The 13,174-nt window shown below is 35.1% G+C and overlaps 1 protein-coding gene across 1 annotated transcript in view; it reads left to right on the forward strand.

Annotated features, from left to right (window-relative positions):
- EIF3E (eukaryotic translation initiation factor 3 subunit E) overlaps positions 1-12,164 on the forward strand; it is a 46,284-nt gene extending 34,120 nt beyond the window's left edge. Inside the window, exons 8-13 of the mRNA XM_049853813.1 lie at positions 646-772; positions 1,624-1,725; positions 3,240-3,349; positions 10,218-10,320; positions 10,618-10,752; positions 11,984-12,164. Of these exons, the coding sequence (XP_049709770.1) occupies positions 646-772; positions 1,624-1,725; positions 3,240-3,349; positions 10,218-10,320; positions 10,618-10,752; positions 11,984-12,022 (616 nt within the window). The 3' untranslated portion in view covers positions 12,023-12,164. The remainder of the gene's footprint in view (positions 1-645; positions 773-1,623; positions 1,726-3,239; positions 3,350-10,217; positions 10,321-10,617; positions 10,753-11,983) is intronic.
- The last annotated feature ends 1,010 nt before the right edge of the window (positions 12,165-13,174 follow it).

The raw sequence follows: 13,174 nt of genomic DNA on the forward strand, positions 1-13,174 counted from the left end.
AGTTTAGAAAGGATTTTTAAGGAGGCTAAGTGGGGCTAGATAGTATTTGAGTGTTAGGTGATTATCAGATTCTGGAGTCCCCTAAAAGGTTCAAGCAACATTTTATGAGAAATCTACAGTGTAAAAAAATATAAACATTGATTAACACTATGGAGAACTTGGAAGATAGGATATCTGAGCTGGAAATTGAAGGATGCCAAGGATTTAGGCCTTCAAGGGTATGTGTTTGGGAGAACAATCCATTTGGAGAGAGCTTTAAGAAATGAGGAAATAGGACGCAGTCATTGGCGTGTTCTTATGGGAGATGGAGCTGGACAGATAGTTTGGGCTTAAATGTTCAAGTAAGAGATGTGTTAGTTAACATGGGAATAGGATTATGAAACTCTTAAAAGAATCATGCTTTGCACTCATAACTAAGTAATACCAGCTGACTGGCTTTCTCACCAGTTTTGATTTTTAAGGTTGGATTCTGTTTCATTTACCTGGAGGAGACGCACTTATAATATCCATGCTTAAGTGTTTGAAATCTTAGTTTACTGAAACAGTACAATCTGATGGTCTGTTTAAGTGTTTTAAGTTATATATGATTATAGATCTAGAAAAACTATTTTTAAATATTAAATAACTTTTATATTTTTTCCTTAGGTATCTTAATGCAATTCAGACAATGTGTCCACATATTCTCCGCTATTTGACTACAGCAGTCATAACAAACAAAGATGTTCGAAAACGCCGGCAGGTGCTAAAAGACCTAGTCAAGGTTATTCAACAGGTAAAAACTAAAATCTTTATTGGTGTATTTTTTTTAATGCCTAAATTTAAAGTCTGACTTTTCTGTTTTAACTGACTCTTAGTACTTAAGATAAAAACATTTAAAAAATAGGCAGCAAGTATACATGAAGTTTAAAGGAGAGTCTCAAATGGCCATTTACTATCTTTAAGTCCAAGATCTACTTATGTTAGATGAGGTATGAATTCATATTGCTCTCTGCTAGGTGCTGATCCTTATAAAAGAAATTATTCGTTTACTTTACATTATATATTTGTGTTGCTCTTGTTGCAAGGGCTGAAAGAGATCTGGAGCCTATTGTTGATGGGTTGAAAAAAAAAACTAACTGCATAATTCCCGAGAGATGACCTTTTCACAGAATACAATATTAACAGTCCCCAAGTTGTGCAAAAGCTGCAGCCTTACTGATTGCTCTTCAGCAAGCTTCTCAGTAATAATTATGGATTAGAAAAAACTAAATATTTGATGTAGCAGTAAATTAAATACAAAGAAGTAACTGTCATTCAGTAGGGTCTGAATACCCTTATATATGGGGAGGTTCATCACTGTTCTTTATTGACTAAGGGAGACTTTTGGAAGTATGGGAATTTGAAAGGCTTTTAGAATGGCTCTGTAATGAGAATTTAGAGACCTTGGTCTGGAAGACATTATAAGCTTAAGCTGTGGTCTGGAATCCAGTAGGAGTAATTAATTGCTTTGAGTAGGTAATAGTGGGTAATTTGCTAGAAATGAATGGTAAGGAAAGAGAAAACAGGAATATTGTGCTACTCAAGAGGCAATTTGTTAAACAGTGTTAAATCAGACCCAGCTTCACCTTTGACTTAATTTTACAGGAATCTTACACATATAAAGACCCAATTACAGAGTTTGTTGAATGCTTATATGTTAACTTTGACTTTGATGGGGCTCAGAAAAAGCTGAGGGAATGTGAATCAGTAAGTATGAATTTTTACTTATAAATTAATAATAATATCAAATTCTTGGATATTTTAAGAGTTAACCTTGCAGTGATTTAATTAAAATAACAAAGTAATTATATCAGAAATATGTTTGTTAATTTTAAGATGGCAGATTGTTTAGGAACGTGCTGAATGAAAGACATTTTGAATTTTGTTGACATTACGTATCTCTTTTGTTACTTGCTATATAAACCAGTCAGACCAAGAGCATGAATTTTACAACTACACGGTCTTCTGTTGTTTAGCAAAAACTGAAGTACCTTCAGAGTCTTTTAGACTTAGATTTATAGGTTTTTAAAAGTAAGTTAGCTTGCACGTTTTGAAAAGTTGAACTAAGAACTTCTCTGTTATAGTTGCATTTACCAAATTCACATTACTAGCTGTCAGCTTCATGTTTTGAATCCAAATGCTGGCACAAAATGTGCAAAGTTTGTTGAAGCAGTGAGATCTTATTTTTCTAAGAGGAAAAAAATTATCATGCAAATACAAGTTCAGAGGTAGTTTTCAGCCATTAGATAAGATATAAAATTAGAATCCCGGTCTGATAATTTCTGTTCGTGTAGCCATATTGAAGTAAATATTGGTGTACATTTGTTAAAAGAAGTATATAGACCCTTGCTATGACCAAAGTCCCTGGGTGACATAAAAGGTTTGCACTTGACTGCTAACTCAAAGACAGTTTGAATCCACCCAGTGGCACTATGAAAAGAAGGCCTTACGATCTAATTCTGTAAGATTAAAACAAACAAAAAAAGAAACCAAACCCATTGCTGTCCAGTTGATTCCAACTCATAGTGACCCCATGTGTTACAGAGTAGAACTGCTCTTTAGGGTTTTCTTGGCTGTAATCTTTATGGGAGCAGATTGCCAGGCCTTCTTCCGTGGCACCACTGGGTGGGTTTGAACTGCCAACCTTTGGGTTAGTAGTTGAACACAAATTGTTTGTGCCACCCACGGTTCTTTCCACAAGATCACAACTGTTGAAAACCCTACGGCATGCAGTTCTGCTGTGGCACACATGGTGTCACCATGAGTCAGAATTGACTCCTTGTATTTTTTTTTCCTTTGTATGTTTCCAAGTCTATCTGCTGTCACAGAAATACTCATCTTTAGTCCATTCTTGTCTGTTTATTTTAAATAGCTGGTAAAGACATGTTATCTTCAGAACATTTATGTAGCATAGTGGACAGGACAAAACTACCTTGTGAGAAGTTTTCACTGATAATTTAAAGTCACCAGTGCAACAAGCAAATATTCCAGTTGTTAGGCCTTTTTCCTGCAGCATTCTTTTACTGCTTGTATAAATTTCTAGAGGCTTGAACATAGTGTTTTAGAAAGTGCTGTGGTATAGAACTCCTATGATGTTAGGTTGGGGAATTGTGCTAAATGAATGGAATAGTGAGTAAAGCAGACAAAATATTTGAGTTTCGTTTTTGAAAATTGCATGTCAGTGTCATTAAATTTTGGCCTTTTATATTTTGTATACACAGGTTCTTGTGAATGACTTTTTCTTGGTGGCTTGTCTTGAGGATTTCATTGAAAATGCCCGTCTTTTCATATTTGAGACTTTTTGTCGCATCCATCAGTGTATCAGCATTAAGTAAGAACACCCTGATTTGATTTATATTTTCTACTTTTAAGTTCCTAGAAGTTTCCGTCTACTGTAAAGTTATACTAATAGGATTCCAGTTAATTAAATCTTATTTCCCTTTGCTTTTTAGAAGAAGACGGAAGCAATCTAATAGTGATTTATTAAAAATCCTAACTTGGTTGAATTATGGGATGCTGCAGACTCAGTTTTCCTTTTTAGCTTCTATATGTGTAGCATAGCATGATGATTTTTAAAAATAACCTTGACTGTTGGTTACCTTTTTTAAGAATAAATAGTATTATGCTATTATTTATGGAGAAATTGAACTAACTAGTTTTAAGTGGTTTTTAATAGGAGTTCAAATAAGGAGTTAGTCCTTAATAAATCAGAAATTCTGTTGAGAGACCACCACATTTGGTAATAATTTCATCTAATTGAGTTTGTTTTATTTAATTACATATTTGAATTCCCATATAGTAAACTCCTGTGACATACTAAAATGTTGAAACATGGAAAAAATTATTGTGAATTTTGGTTACAATTTTCTCTGTTGTGTGAGAAAATTATTGGGAAAAAAATTGTGAAACTTATATAACCTATTAGAAATTAATTTTACATATTAGGGTTTGAAAAATAACTAGTGCCCTTTGGCTGCAGATGAAGTCAAACAGTAAATGCTTCGTAAATGTTTATAAACTTACTACTTTAATGTTTGTCTGTAAGGGATTGTGTGAAGGCCAGATTCTCTTTCTTTAATGCCGTTTGTTTTTGCTAAGGCATCCATACTTGCTGCCAGGTTTTAGTGGGTTGTCATTGAAGTAGCTTTCCAGAGTTAGAAGTATAGTGGGATCATGGGGCTTTCCTATGGGAATTGAGTCTGACTCCAGTTTTATTGATTTGCTATAGCTAGCAGACATACAATTCTAAAAATCTGTTACTCTTAATATATTACTCTTAGTACCCGTAAATTTATAAATGTAGTTGCTTATGAAATAAAGAAGTAGGTCCATCATATGTGGTGCTCTAGTGGGTGACATAACTAAATCCTTGCCTTACTTTTTGTTTTGTTTTTAACATTTATGATTAGGGTTTGTGAATGGCAGAGGTTAGTATTTGGGTTTCCTTTCCCCATTGCTCATTAGAATCTGTGCACTTGGGTGGTGTTTTTTTTTTTTTTTTTTGGTCAGGAAATTAGTTAACTGCCTCTGTTGTAAGACTTTTGAAAACAGACTCTCCTTTATCTTTTATCACCTAGTGTACTAACTTTACACAGAATATATGCTCAGTAGATATTTGTTAAATTAATGAACGTCTTCTGTCTTTTGCATCAATGAACTTGCATTTTTTGTCAATGATGATGCTTTTTTACTTAAGTGTTTTCTTCTGAGGTACCTTGAGAGTTAAGAAGGTTTGTGTAGTTCTAGCTCTTTCCCTTTATTAACTGGACTCAATGGCAAAACAGGTTAAAGTAATGGCGTGAAAACCCAATGATGTAATATTTTTAGTATATAATGAATTAAGAAGGTAGGGTGAAAGTAGTTTTAGGTGAGAAGGGAATACCCTTCTTAGAGCAACAATGTGATCTAAAGTTGTAAAGTTCAAGGGGAAAGGGTGTGACCCAGTAGGACTCCGTCCAGGGGGTACACTTCTTCATGTTTTTAAAGCTAGTTTATTGGGCTGGAAATAATGCTAACCATTTAAGCTGGGCTTTGTAAATACAGCAAATGTCTTAATTCTGATGCCGAGGATTTGGAATCCATGATAAATGACCAGCAGAGCTAAAGTTTACCTTTAAGCAGTACATAGGAAAAAAAATTAATGGTTCACTAATTCAGAGGTTTTTAAACCGAGTTGTACAACAGATCATCTGGAGAGCTTAAAAAAGAAAAAGATCTCCAGTCTCCTCCCCAGACCTTCTGAATTAAAAATCCCTAGGATGAAAGCTTAAGAATCTGAGTTTTAAGCATCCCAGTTATTTCTTTTGTAGTCAGCCTTGGTGAACCATCACTCTGAACCAAGTGATTTGTAATCTTGATTGTATATAAGAATCAAGTGGGCATCTTTAAGAAGAAATAAAAATAATGGATGACTGAGCCCAACCCTAAAAAAGTGAAAACAATCTCTGAGGGGAAACCCTGGCATCTGTATTTTTAAAAGGCTGTCCTAGTGATTCTCATGTGAAACCTTTTTGTTTTTAATTAAACTTTTTATTTTGAGATGATCGTAGATGCACATGTAGTTGTGAGATATAATGCAGAGGGATTCCCTCAGCCCTTGATGTCGTTTCTGCCAGTGGTAACATCTTGCAAAACTACAGTAAAATACCACAGCCAGGATATTGACATTGATGTATTCAAGATACAAAATATTTCTGTCACCACAAAGACCCCTGGTGTTGCCCTTTTATAGCCAAGCGCACCCGCTTCTACTACTCCTTTACTGTTAGCAACCATTAATCTGTTCTCCATTTCTATAATTCCATCATTTCAGAATCTGCAAAACTGTTTTTAAAGGTAGTGTTTTAGCTTTTTTTTTTAAAAGAGAACAAAAATGTTATTTATCGTGGTTAATTAATAGCAGCATAACTAGTAGTATTTGCTGTTCAAAGAAGAAAACATTACAAATGTTAATGGTTGCCTCTTCTTCATAGGAGGCAGGGAGCACACCCTCACAGAGCTTAAAATCCAGAGGAAAAAAGATATTAAATAAATGAACAAATAAATATAAAATTACAAATGATGGTAGGTGTTTTGAAGAAAATACAGAGTGATAAGAGAGAATGACATGGACATAATTTATGTATTGGAAAATCAGAGAAGTAATTTAGACTAAAGTTTCAGTGAACCCTGACAACTCCTTAAATGTAGTGTCGTTAAGCCTCAAACTAAACTTTTTTACTAATTATGACAAATTATTCCATTCACTGGTTTATGCTGACCTATTCTTGCCTCCTGGTGGCGTAGCGGTTAAGTGCTGTGGCTGCTAACCAAGAGGTCGGCAGTTCAGATCTGCCAGGCGCTCTGTGGAAACTCTGTGGGGCAGTTCTACTCTGTCCTATAGGGTCGCTATGAGTCGGAATCGACTCGACGGCACTGGGTTTGGTATCTGTTTAATCTAAAGTTATTATTTGATTTGGTGGTGGTGGAGGGGTTGTCTCTGGCCTCCTTTCCTTCCTCAATGGACATATTTCAAATGCTGAATAGAATAGTACTGTAAAACCATGGTTGTTTATTAAACAGCTTTTTCCATTGGGGATTTGGAGCATTCCCTGTTAATAGGTTTCTTAACAAAATGGCTATGAGCACATGTGATAGTCATATCTTTGTAAAAATGCATATTAAAAATGTTTTTATCAGTTTACATATAACCCTACAGATTCGTAGGATAAGTTACAAATCTGTTTACCATAAAGTATGCAACATCTGTCAAGAAAAATTACTGTGGTGGGATTTAATTTAGTATAACTGAATAGTTTATCAGATATGGTGTCTCTGAAATTTAAAAGCTGTTCTAAATAATTCTTGGACGTGTTTTCAACTGTAGATAAAAACAAAATATGGAAGTAATATTTTGAATGTGTATGATAAACATGTTGGAGCATACGTTAATATAATTTCCCTAAAGGGGGTTAGTTTTGGCTTTTCACAAAAGACGGTGATATTTGCCAGCTAGTCTTGCATGTCGTTAAGTTATGAAGTCATTCTGCTTTGCCTATTTTAGTAAGTGACATTTAAGGTCTTAATATTTTCTTAAAGTTATTACTGTACGTCAGTTTATATTTAGGATTATATTGATACTAGAGAGAAAAGATCCATTTCCAGATGGAGAGAAAGTAGTGTCAAAGTTCAGTATTATTGCATGTGTATGTTAAATATAAAATATACAGTAATATGCTCTTATCTGTAATTACCGAGATGTTAAAAAACTCAGAATTTTCAGTTGTTACAGCGTATATTTTAGCATTTTTTGATTTCCTCTACTTCATCCTAATTTTACATTTAAACATAGTTTACACTTAACATTTTTTCTTTAATTAGTTGTAATACCATACCCTCATAAAAGAATGGAGTACATTTCTTTGAGTAGGCTGAATAGTTGGCCACAGTGAAATCCAGACCACAGGTTCCTGTATCTCAATGCTTAAGTCAGTTGCATTTGAAATAAATTATGCTTATAAGTAAAATTTTTTTTTTTTTAAGTAAAATTTAGAAACCCAGGTTTTTAAAAGAGGAAATTAATTTTAAAGAAGTGAAATGCTGAGCCCCAAAATCTTTATTTTCCTAAATCCTTATTTGTCAAGATATGTCTTGGTAGGAGGGCGGTTGGCAGGGTTCAGGAAAGGGGGCCCATCAAAAAGATTAGCATTGACCACCATTTAGAAAATCAACTTTGTGTTATGAAACCCTAATCGGTTCCCTAGAGTTAGATTTATATATTTGATTTTAAGTAGGACCATTGGTATTAATTACAGCCCAGAAACAAAAGTACCTGGTTTTATGCTGGAAGCATGAACATGTTTAAAGAAGGAAATTGAACTGACAGAAAAGTACTTATTTTTGCTGTGTCTTTGGAAATAGCACCTAAGGCTTCCATGTATATTTTTATTTAACATATTCAATATTATGTTTATGTGTAATTGAGTAGGCAAGCTAGTCAACCTAAAGATGTGTATACGGCATTTACACAAAATAGTAAAATGTCTAAGCTGCCCATACAGACAAGGTTGAGATTTTTAATGTAACCTAAATAACCCAGAAATTATTTTTGTTTTTAAAATCTAGATTGAGTTAGATATTTTTCTCAAATTACACATTTGACGCATTTTGTCTTTTGTATTTTCCTTTATTGATGAACTGAGTTATTTCAAATAGCATTCAGATAACATGGCCTAGGATAGCTTAAGCCAACTTTGTGCGTTTGATTTGATATTACTTTTTATTTTTAAATATTTACTTTTTACATGAAATCACTAGAGTGGAAGAGAATTGTAGACTTTGAGGATTTGTTCTATTAATTGTTTAATCTCTTTTACTTTATATATTTTCCTGTTACTTAAACTGAACTATTGCCACATTCCTCAGCTCACTTTCAGGGTGATCAGCGGTCAAACAGCAATCTGCTCAGTAGGTTGAACCTACCCACTGGCACTGTGGAAGAAAAGCCTGATGATCTACTTCTGTAAGGTTAAAACCAAAAAAAAAAAAAAAAACCAAACCTATTGCTGTTGAGTCTATTCCAACTCATGACGACCCTGCGTGTTACAGAGTAGAACTGCTTTATAGCATTTTCCTGGCTTTAATCTTTATGGAAGCAGATTGCCGGGCCTTTTTTCCATGGTGCCACTGAATGGGTTCGAACTGCCAACCTTGTAGGGTAGTAGTTGAGAGCAAATTTGTGCCATGTAGGGTTCTTTATGCAAAATTACAACCATTGAAAACCCTGTGGAGTGCAGTTCTACTCTGGCACACATGGTGTCACCATGGGTTGGAATTGACTTGACAATAGATGACCTGAGATGCCATCAATAATTTACTAATACTTCCTGGACCTTATTTCAAGTTTTTCTCTGACTTAATTTAAAGGATCAGCAAGCATAATGGCAAACAATAAATACACCCAAAGTAGGATTATAGGTTAGAGCATACAGACATTCATAGGTCCAGGGCCATGTTGCCTATTTGCCCAGCCACGCCGGAATATGAGCCTTAGAGAAAGGACAGAGAACTTCTATGTATAGTTATTATACATGATGGGATTTTCTTTTTCTTTCTTTTATCTTAAAATCCGAGAATAAATATTTCCTAAGGTTAAGCTGTCCTCAAACCCCCAGACTAAAACTGGTAAACCGTTTTGCATCTTACATGAACAGATGTTTAACAAATCAACTGCAGCTGTTAGGAATGCAGTGAAAAAATATAGTGGGTTATGAAAGCATCAAGCAGATATATCACAATTGGGAATGTCTTAGAAGGCTCATGTGAGTGCTGTTCTAGCTGAGACCCATGTAGCAAATAGCTAAGTGAAGAAAATGGTGGGTGTGCCTTTAAGCAGAAGGTGTAGCATGTGCAAAGGCCCTGAAGTGGTAGAGAGCGTGGCATGGTTGATGAACTGTACACTGTATACTTTGAAATATTGTATACATGCATACATAGATACTTTTCCATCAGCTGATGGATTGACTTACCTACTTTGAAGGTTGCTGTTTGCTTTAATAAATGAAACACTACCATGGCCTCTTTGGCCTGATCATAAATTGGAATAGTGTAAAATGAAGATTGGTTGATTTCAAAAAGATCAGGGTGTGTCTCTTTTTTGCTTGGCCTCTTTCTTACGCTCATGAGTTCACTCACACTCTCTCTGTTCTGTCTCTCTCTGTCCTCTCTTAAATTCAGTGGACATGTAGGTTATGTAGCACACAACTCCAGGGAGGGAGTGCCCCCCCCGAGTTTTGTAGCATAGTTACACACAGCAGTCCTGAGTTTATGTTTTGTATTTTATTATGGCTATTGATGTTCCTTGTAGTAAATTTAGTCTGTGTAATTATTATACAACGTATACAACTCCCTCTCTACCCCCACCCTACAGGTCATTATTTGTTGAACACCTGCTGAGTGTAAGGTGCTGTCTGAGAAGCTAGAGGTATTTCTGTAAATGCAGAGTATGGTGCCTTTCTCTCAAGGTTCTTACAGTCTGGTTGGTGAAATGAGATAGATGGTGCATAGTACAAGAAAATATGCACATAGTAATTGTCTTAGTATTTCAGAGAGTGCCCCAGAATTACCTAAAAGTTTATGCTGAGTGTAGGTTAAACACATTACATACATAACAGTAAGTTTTTAGACTCATTTAACATTGCCGGTTTTATTTTTTTCATTAGCATGTTGGCAGATAAACTGAACATGACCCCAGAGGAAGCTGAAAGATGGATTGTGAATTTGATTAGAAATGCAAGACTGGATGCCAAGATTGATTCTAAATTAGTGAGTGTTATTTAGTTAATGCTACATACAAAAAAAAAAATAGATACTAGTTGCTGAATATATTACCCTTTTTTGAGAATTTTTAAGATATTTTGTTCTGTTCTTAGTAGAATATGTGTGTGTGAGTTGTGTATAATAGTTCTTTGAAAGCAATAGCAACATCCTTTTTTTCTTTTGCTGGGTGAATATTGTTATCTCTATACAGTATTTAAAAAGATGTACTATCAATCATGTAGTAGTATTATATCATCCTCATGACTTACCTGTGAAATTCACTTTCCCTCTGTTTCATTTCAGGGTCACGTGGTTATGGGTAACAATGCAGTGTCACCCTATCAGCAAGTGATTGAAAAGACCAAAAGCCTTTCATTTAGAAGCCAGATGTTGGCCATGAATATTGAGAAGAAACTTAATCAGAATAGTAGGTCAGAGGTAAGAATCACAGGTTTTCTACTCTGTCTGAGATCTAGCAACAGTATAACACAGTTGTTACATGGACTTCATTTGAGAACATGTTAATTAGTCAAGGAAACTGAAACAAATTCAGTGTTCCTAGTTTATTATAACTATTTTTCTTTTCCTTTTACTCGTCCTGTGTGACTTCATTAACTCATTTCCTCGGGGTTTTCTTTAACACATAATTTTGATACTAGCAGATGATAACTTACATGTGTAACCCTCTTTCAATTGCTTTGAAATGTGTTTTCTTTCTAAATCTAAAGAAATATCTGTAAAAATGTTGCTCTTACTCCATCAGTTAGTGCTGTTCTTATACAGATTTCATTTTCTCTTTAGCTGATGTTCATATTTAACTGTCAAAAAATGTATCTCAATTTTCGGTGGAAATCTTTTGAAGGAACTTGAATGGCTTTGTTATAATGGAATCCCAAGCTGCCTTTAAGGTTCTCTAACTATTATGATTACCTAGGGAGGGTAGGAAGTCATTAGGAAGCTGTTGTGGGACATTCAAGGACTCATTTGATTGAAGTATTAGGAACAGGTTTATGGCCTTAGAATAGTCAATTCAGTTTTAAAAGTGAAGAAAGAATTAGAAAATTGTTGCCCATGCCTGTTACAACCAAGTCTAGAATGACTGAACCTAAAAACAACTTTTATATAATAACTTTTTTTCTTTGTGCTTCAGGATTAATTTATGTTAAGAGTATTGAAACAGTGTTCGTGATATTGTCATTGTTATCCTTTATAATTAGCCAAAAGTTACCTTGAATGATACCGTACTTTTATGCAAATAATGCGTGCATTCTATGTGTTTGCTAATTGTGGCTACCCCCCTGCCACCATGAAGTACTTTCATGAGCACCACTATGCCTATTTTTATTTGCATGTTTCTATAAGAAAAAATTAGCATAGCGTGCTTACGAAAACACCTTGTGGGAGGAGGGTGCGATTGGCAAACAAATGTAGAAGGTGCGTGTTATTTGTGTGAAAATACTGCATTTTGATATGTTTGTTTTGTTCTAAGTGGGACATCTGACATTTAGTACTTGTAGAGATTGCTAAAGTCTTCAGAGAATGGTTTGTCAGGACTAGTCAAATGTAAAATGCTTTACTTGCTAAAGTAAATGATAGTATCAGTTTTTCCATGTTAGTTATTTTAGAAATTTTCTTTTCACCTTGTTGATCTCTTGTTTGTATATTTTAGGCTCCTAACTGGGCAACTCAGGACTCTGGCTTCTACTGATGAACTGGTTTTAAAAAAAAGATGAAAAAACTAAAAAGAAAGATGTGACAATAAAACCATTATGTAAAATGTGATGTACATTTTAGAAACAACAATTTGAGTATAAATTTTGGAGAGTTTGAATAAAATTGGTTGTGCTTCATTTTATCTTACTGTGAATTTTCTTGTGTACGCAAGTGTATGTTGGGAATAATTACAAATTCACAGGAAGTTCCAAGAAGTTATATAAAGCCCTTGCTGGGTCTCTTTTACATAGAAGTGCTTTGAGTTTCACTTTGGTTTTTGAACTAGAACCCAAACCCGTTGCCGTCAAGTTGATTCCGACTCATAGCAGTCCTGTAGGACAGAGTAGAACTCCCTCATAGGGTTTCCAAGAAGTGCCTGGTGGATTTGAACTGCCGACCTTTTGGTTAGCAGCCATAGCTCTTAACCACTACACCAACAAGGTTTCCAAACTAAAACCCGGTCAGATAAAAAATTTTAATTTCTACTTTCATGGGGTAGTACAAAAAATAAAAGACAGGTACATATTATTCTTATTAGCTGACATTTGACCAGGCCACTCAATATGCAATTAGGTTTGGAGACTAGGGTAGTCAAATTACACCTGCCACTTAAACAGCATACAAAGCTCCTCCTACTGTTAAACTTTGGGCCAGAGAGTAAATTGGCTTTGTGAGCCGGATGCTGTCTGTTGCTTCTACTCAACTGTCCTTACAGTACAAACACAGCCTTATATGTAAGCAAATGGTACGGCTATGTTCCAGTACGATTTATTTACAAAAACAGGCAGAGGGCCAGATTTGGCCCATGTGCCATAGTTTGCAACCCTTGACTTGGGGTTATTGGTACTTCTAAGCTGTAGTCCAAAGGTGCTGAAGCTAGGAGTACTGATCAGTTTAAGCCAAATACCTTTTTTATTTGCCTATGACTGGTGTACCCTGGTGGGGTAGTGGTTAAGTGTTATGGCTGCTAACCAAAAGGTTGGCAGTTCAAATCCACCAGGCAGTCCTTGGAAACTCTATGGGGCAGTTCTACTCTGTCCTATAGGGTCACTATGAGTCGGAATCGACTCAATGGCAGCGAGTTTAGTGAGAGTTTCTGACCAGTGTTGTGAAAAAAGCCAAGTATGGGACAAGAAGACTGGAAAAT

Source organism: Elephas maximus, chromosome 15 (genome assembly GCF_024166365.1).
Source record: "Elephas maximus indicus isolate mEleMax1 chromosome 15, mEleMax1 primary haplotype, whole genome shotgun sequence".
Lineage (NCBI taxonomy): Eukaryota > Metazoa > Chordata > Mammalia > Proboscidea > Elephantidae > Elephas > Elephas maximus.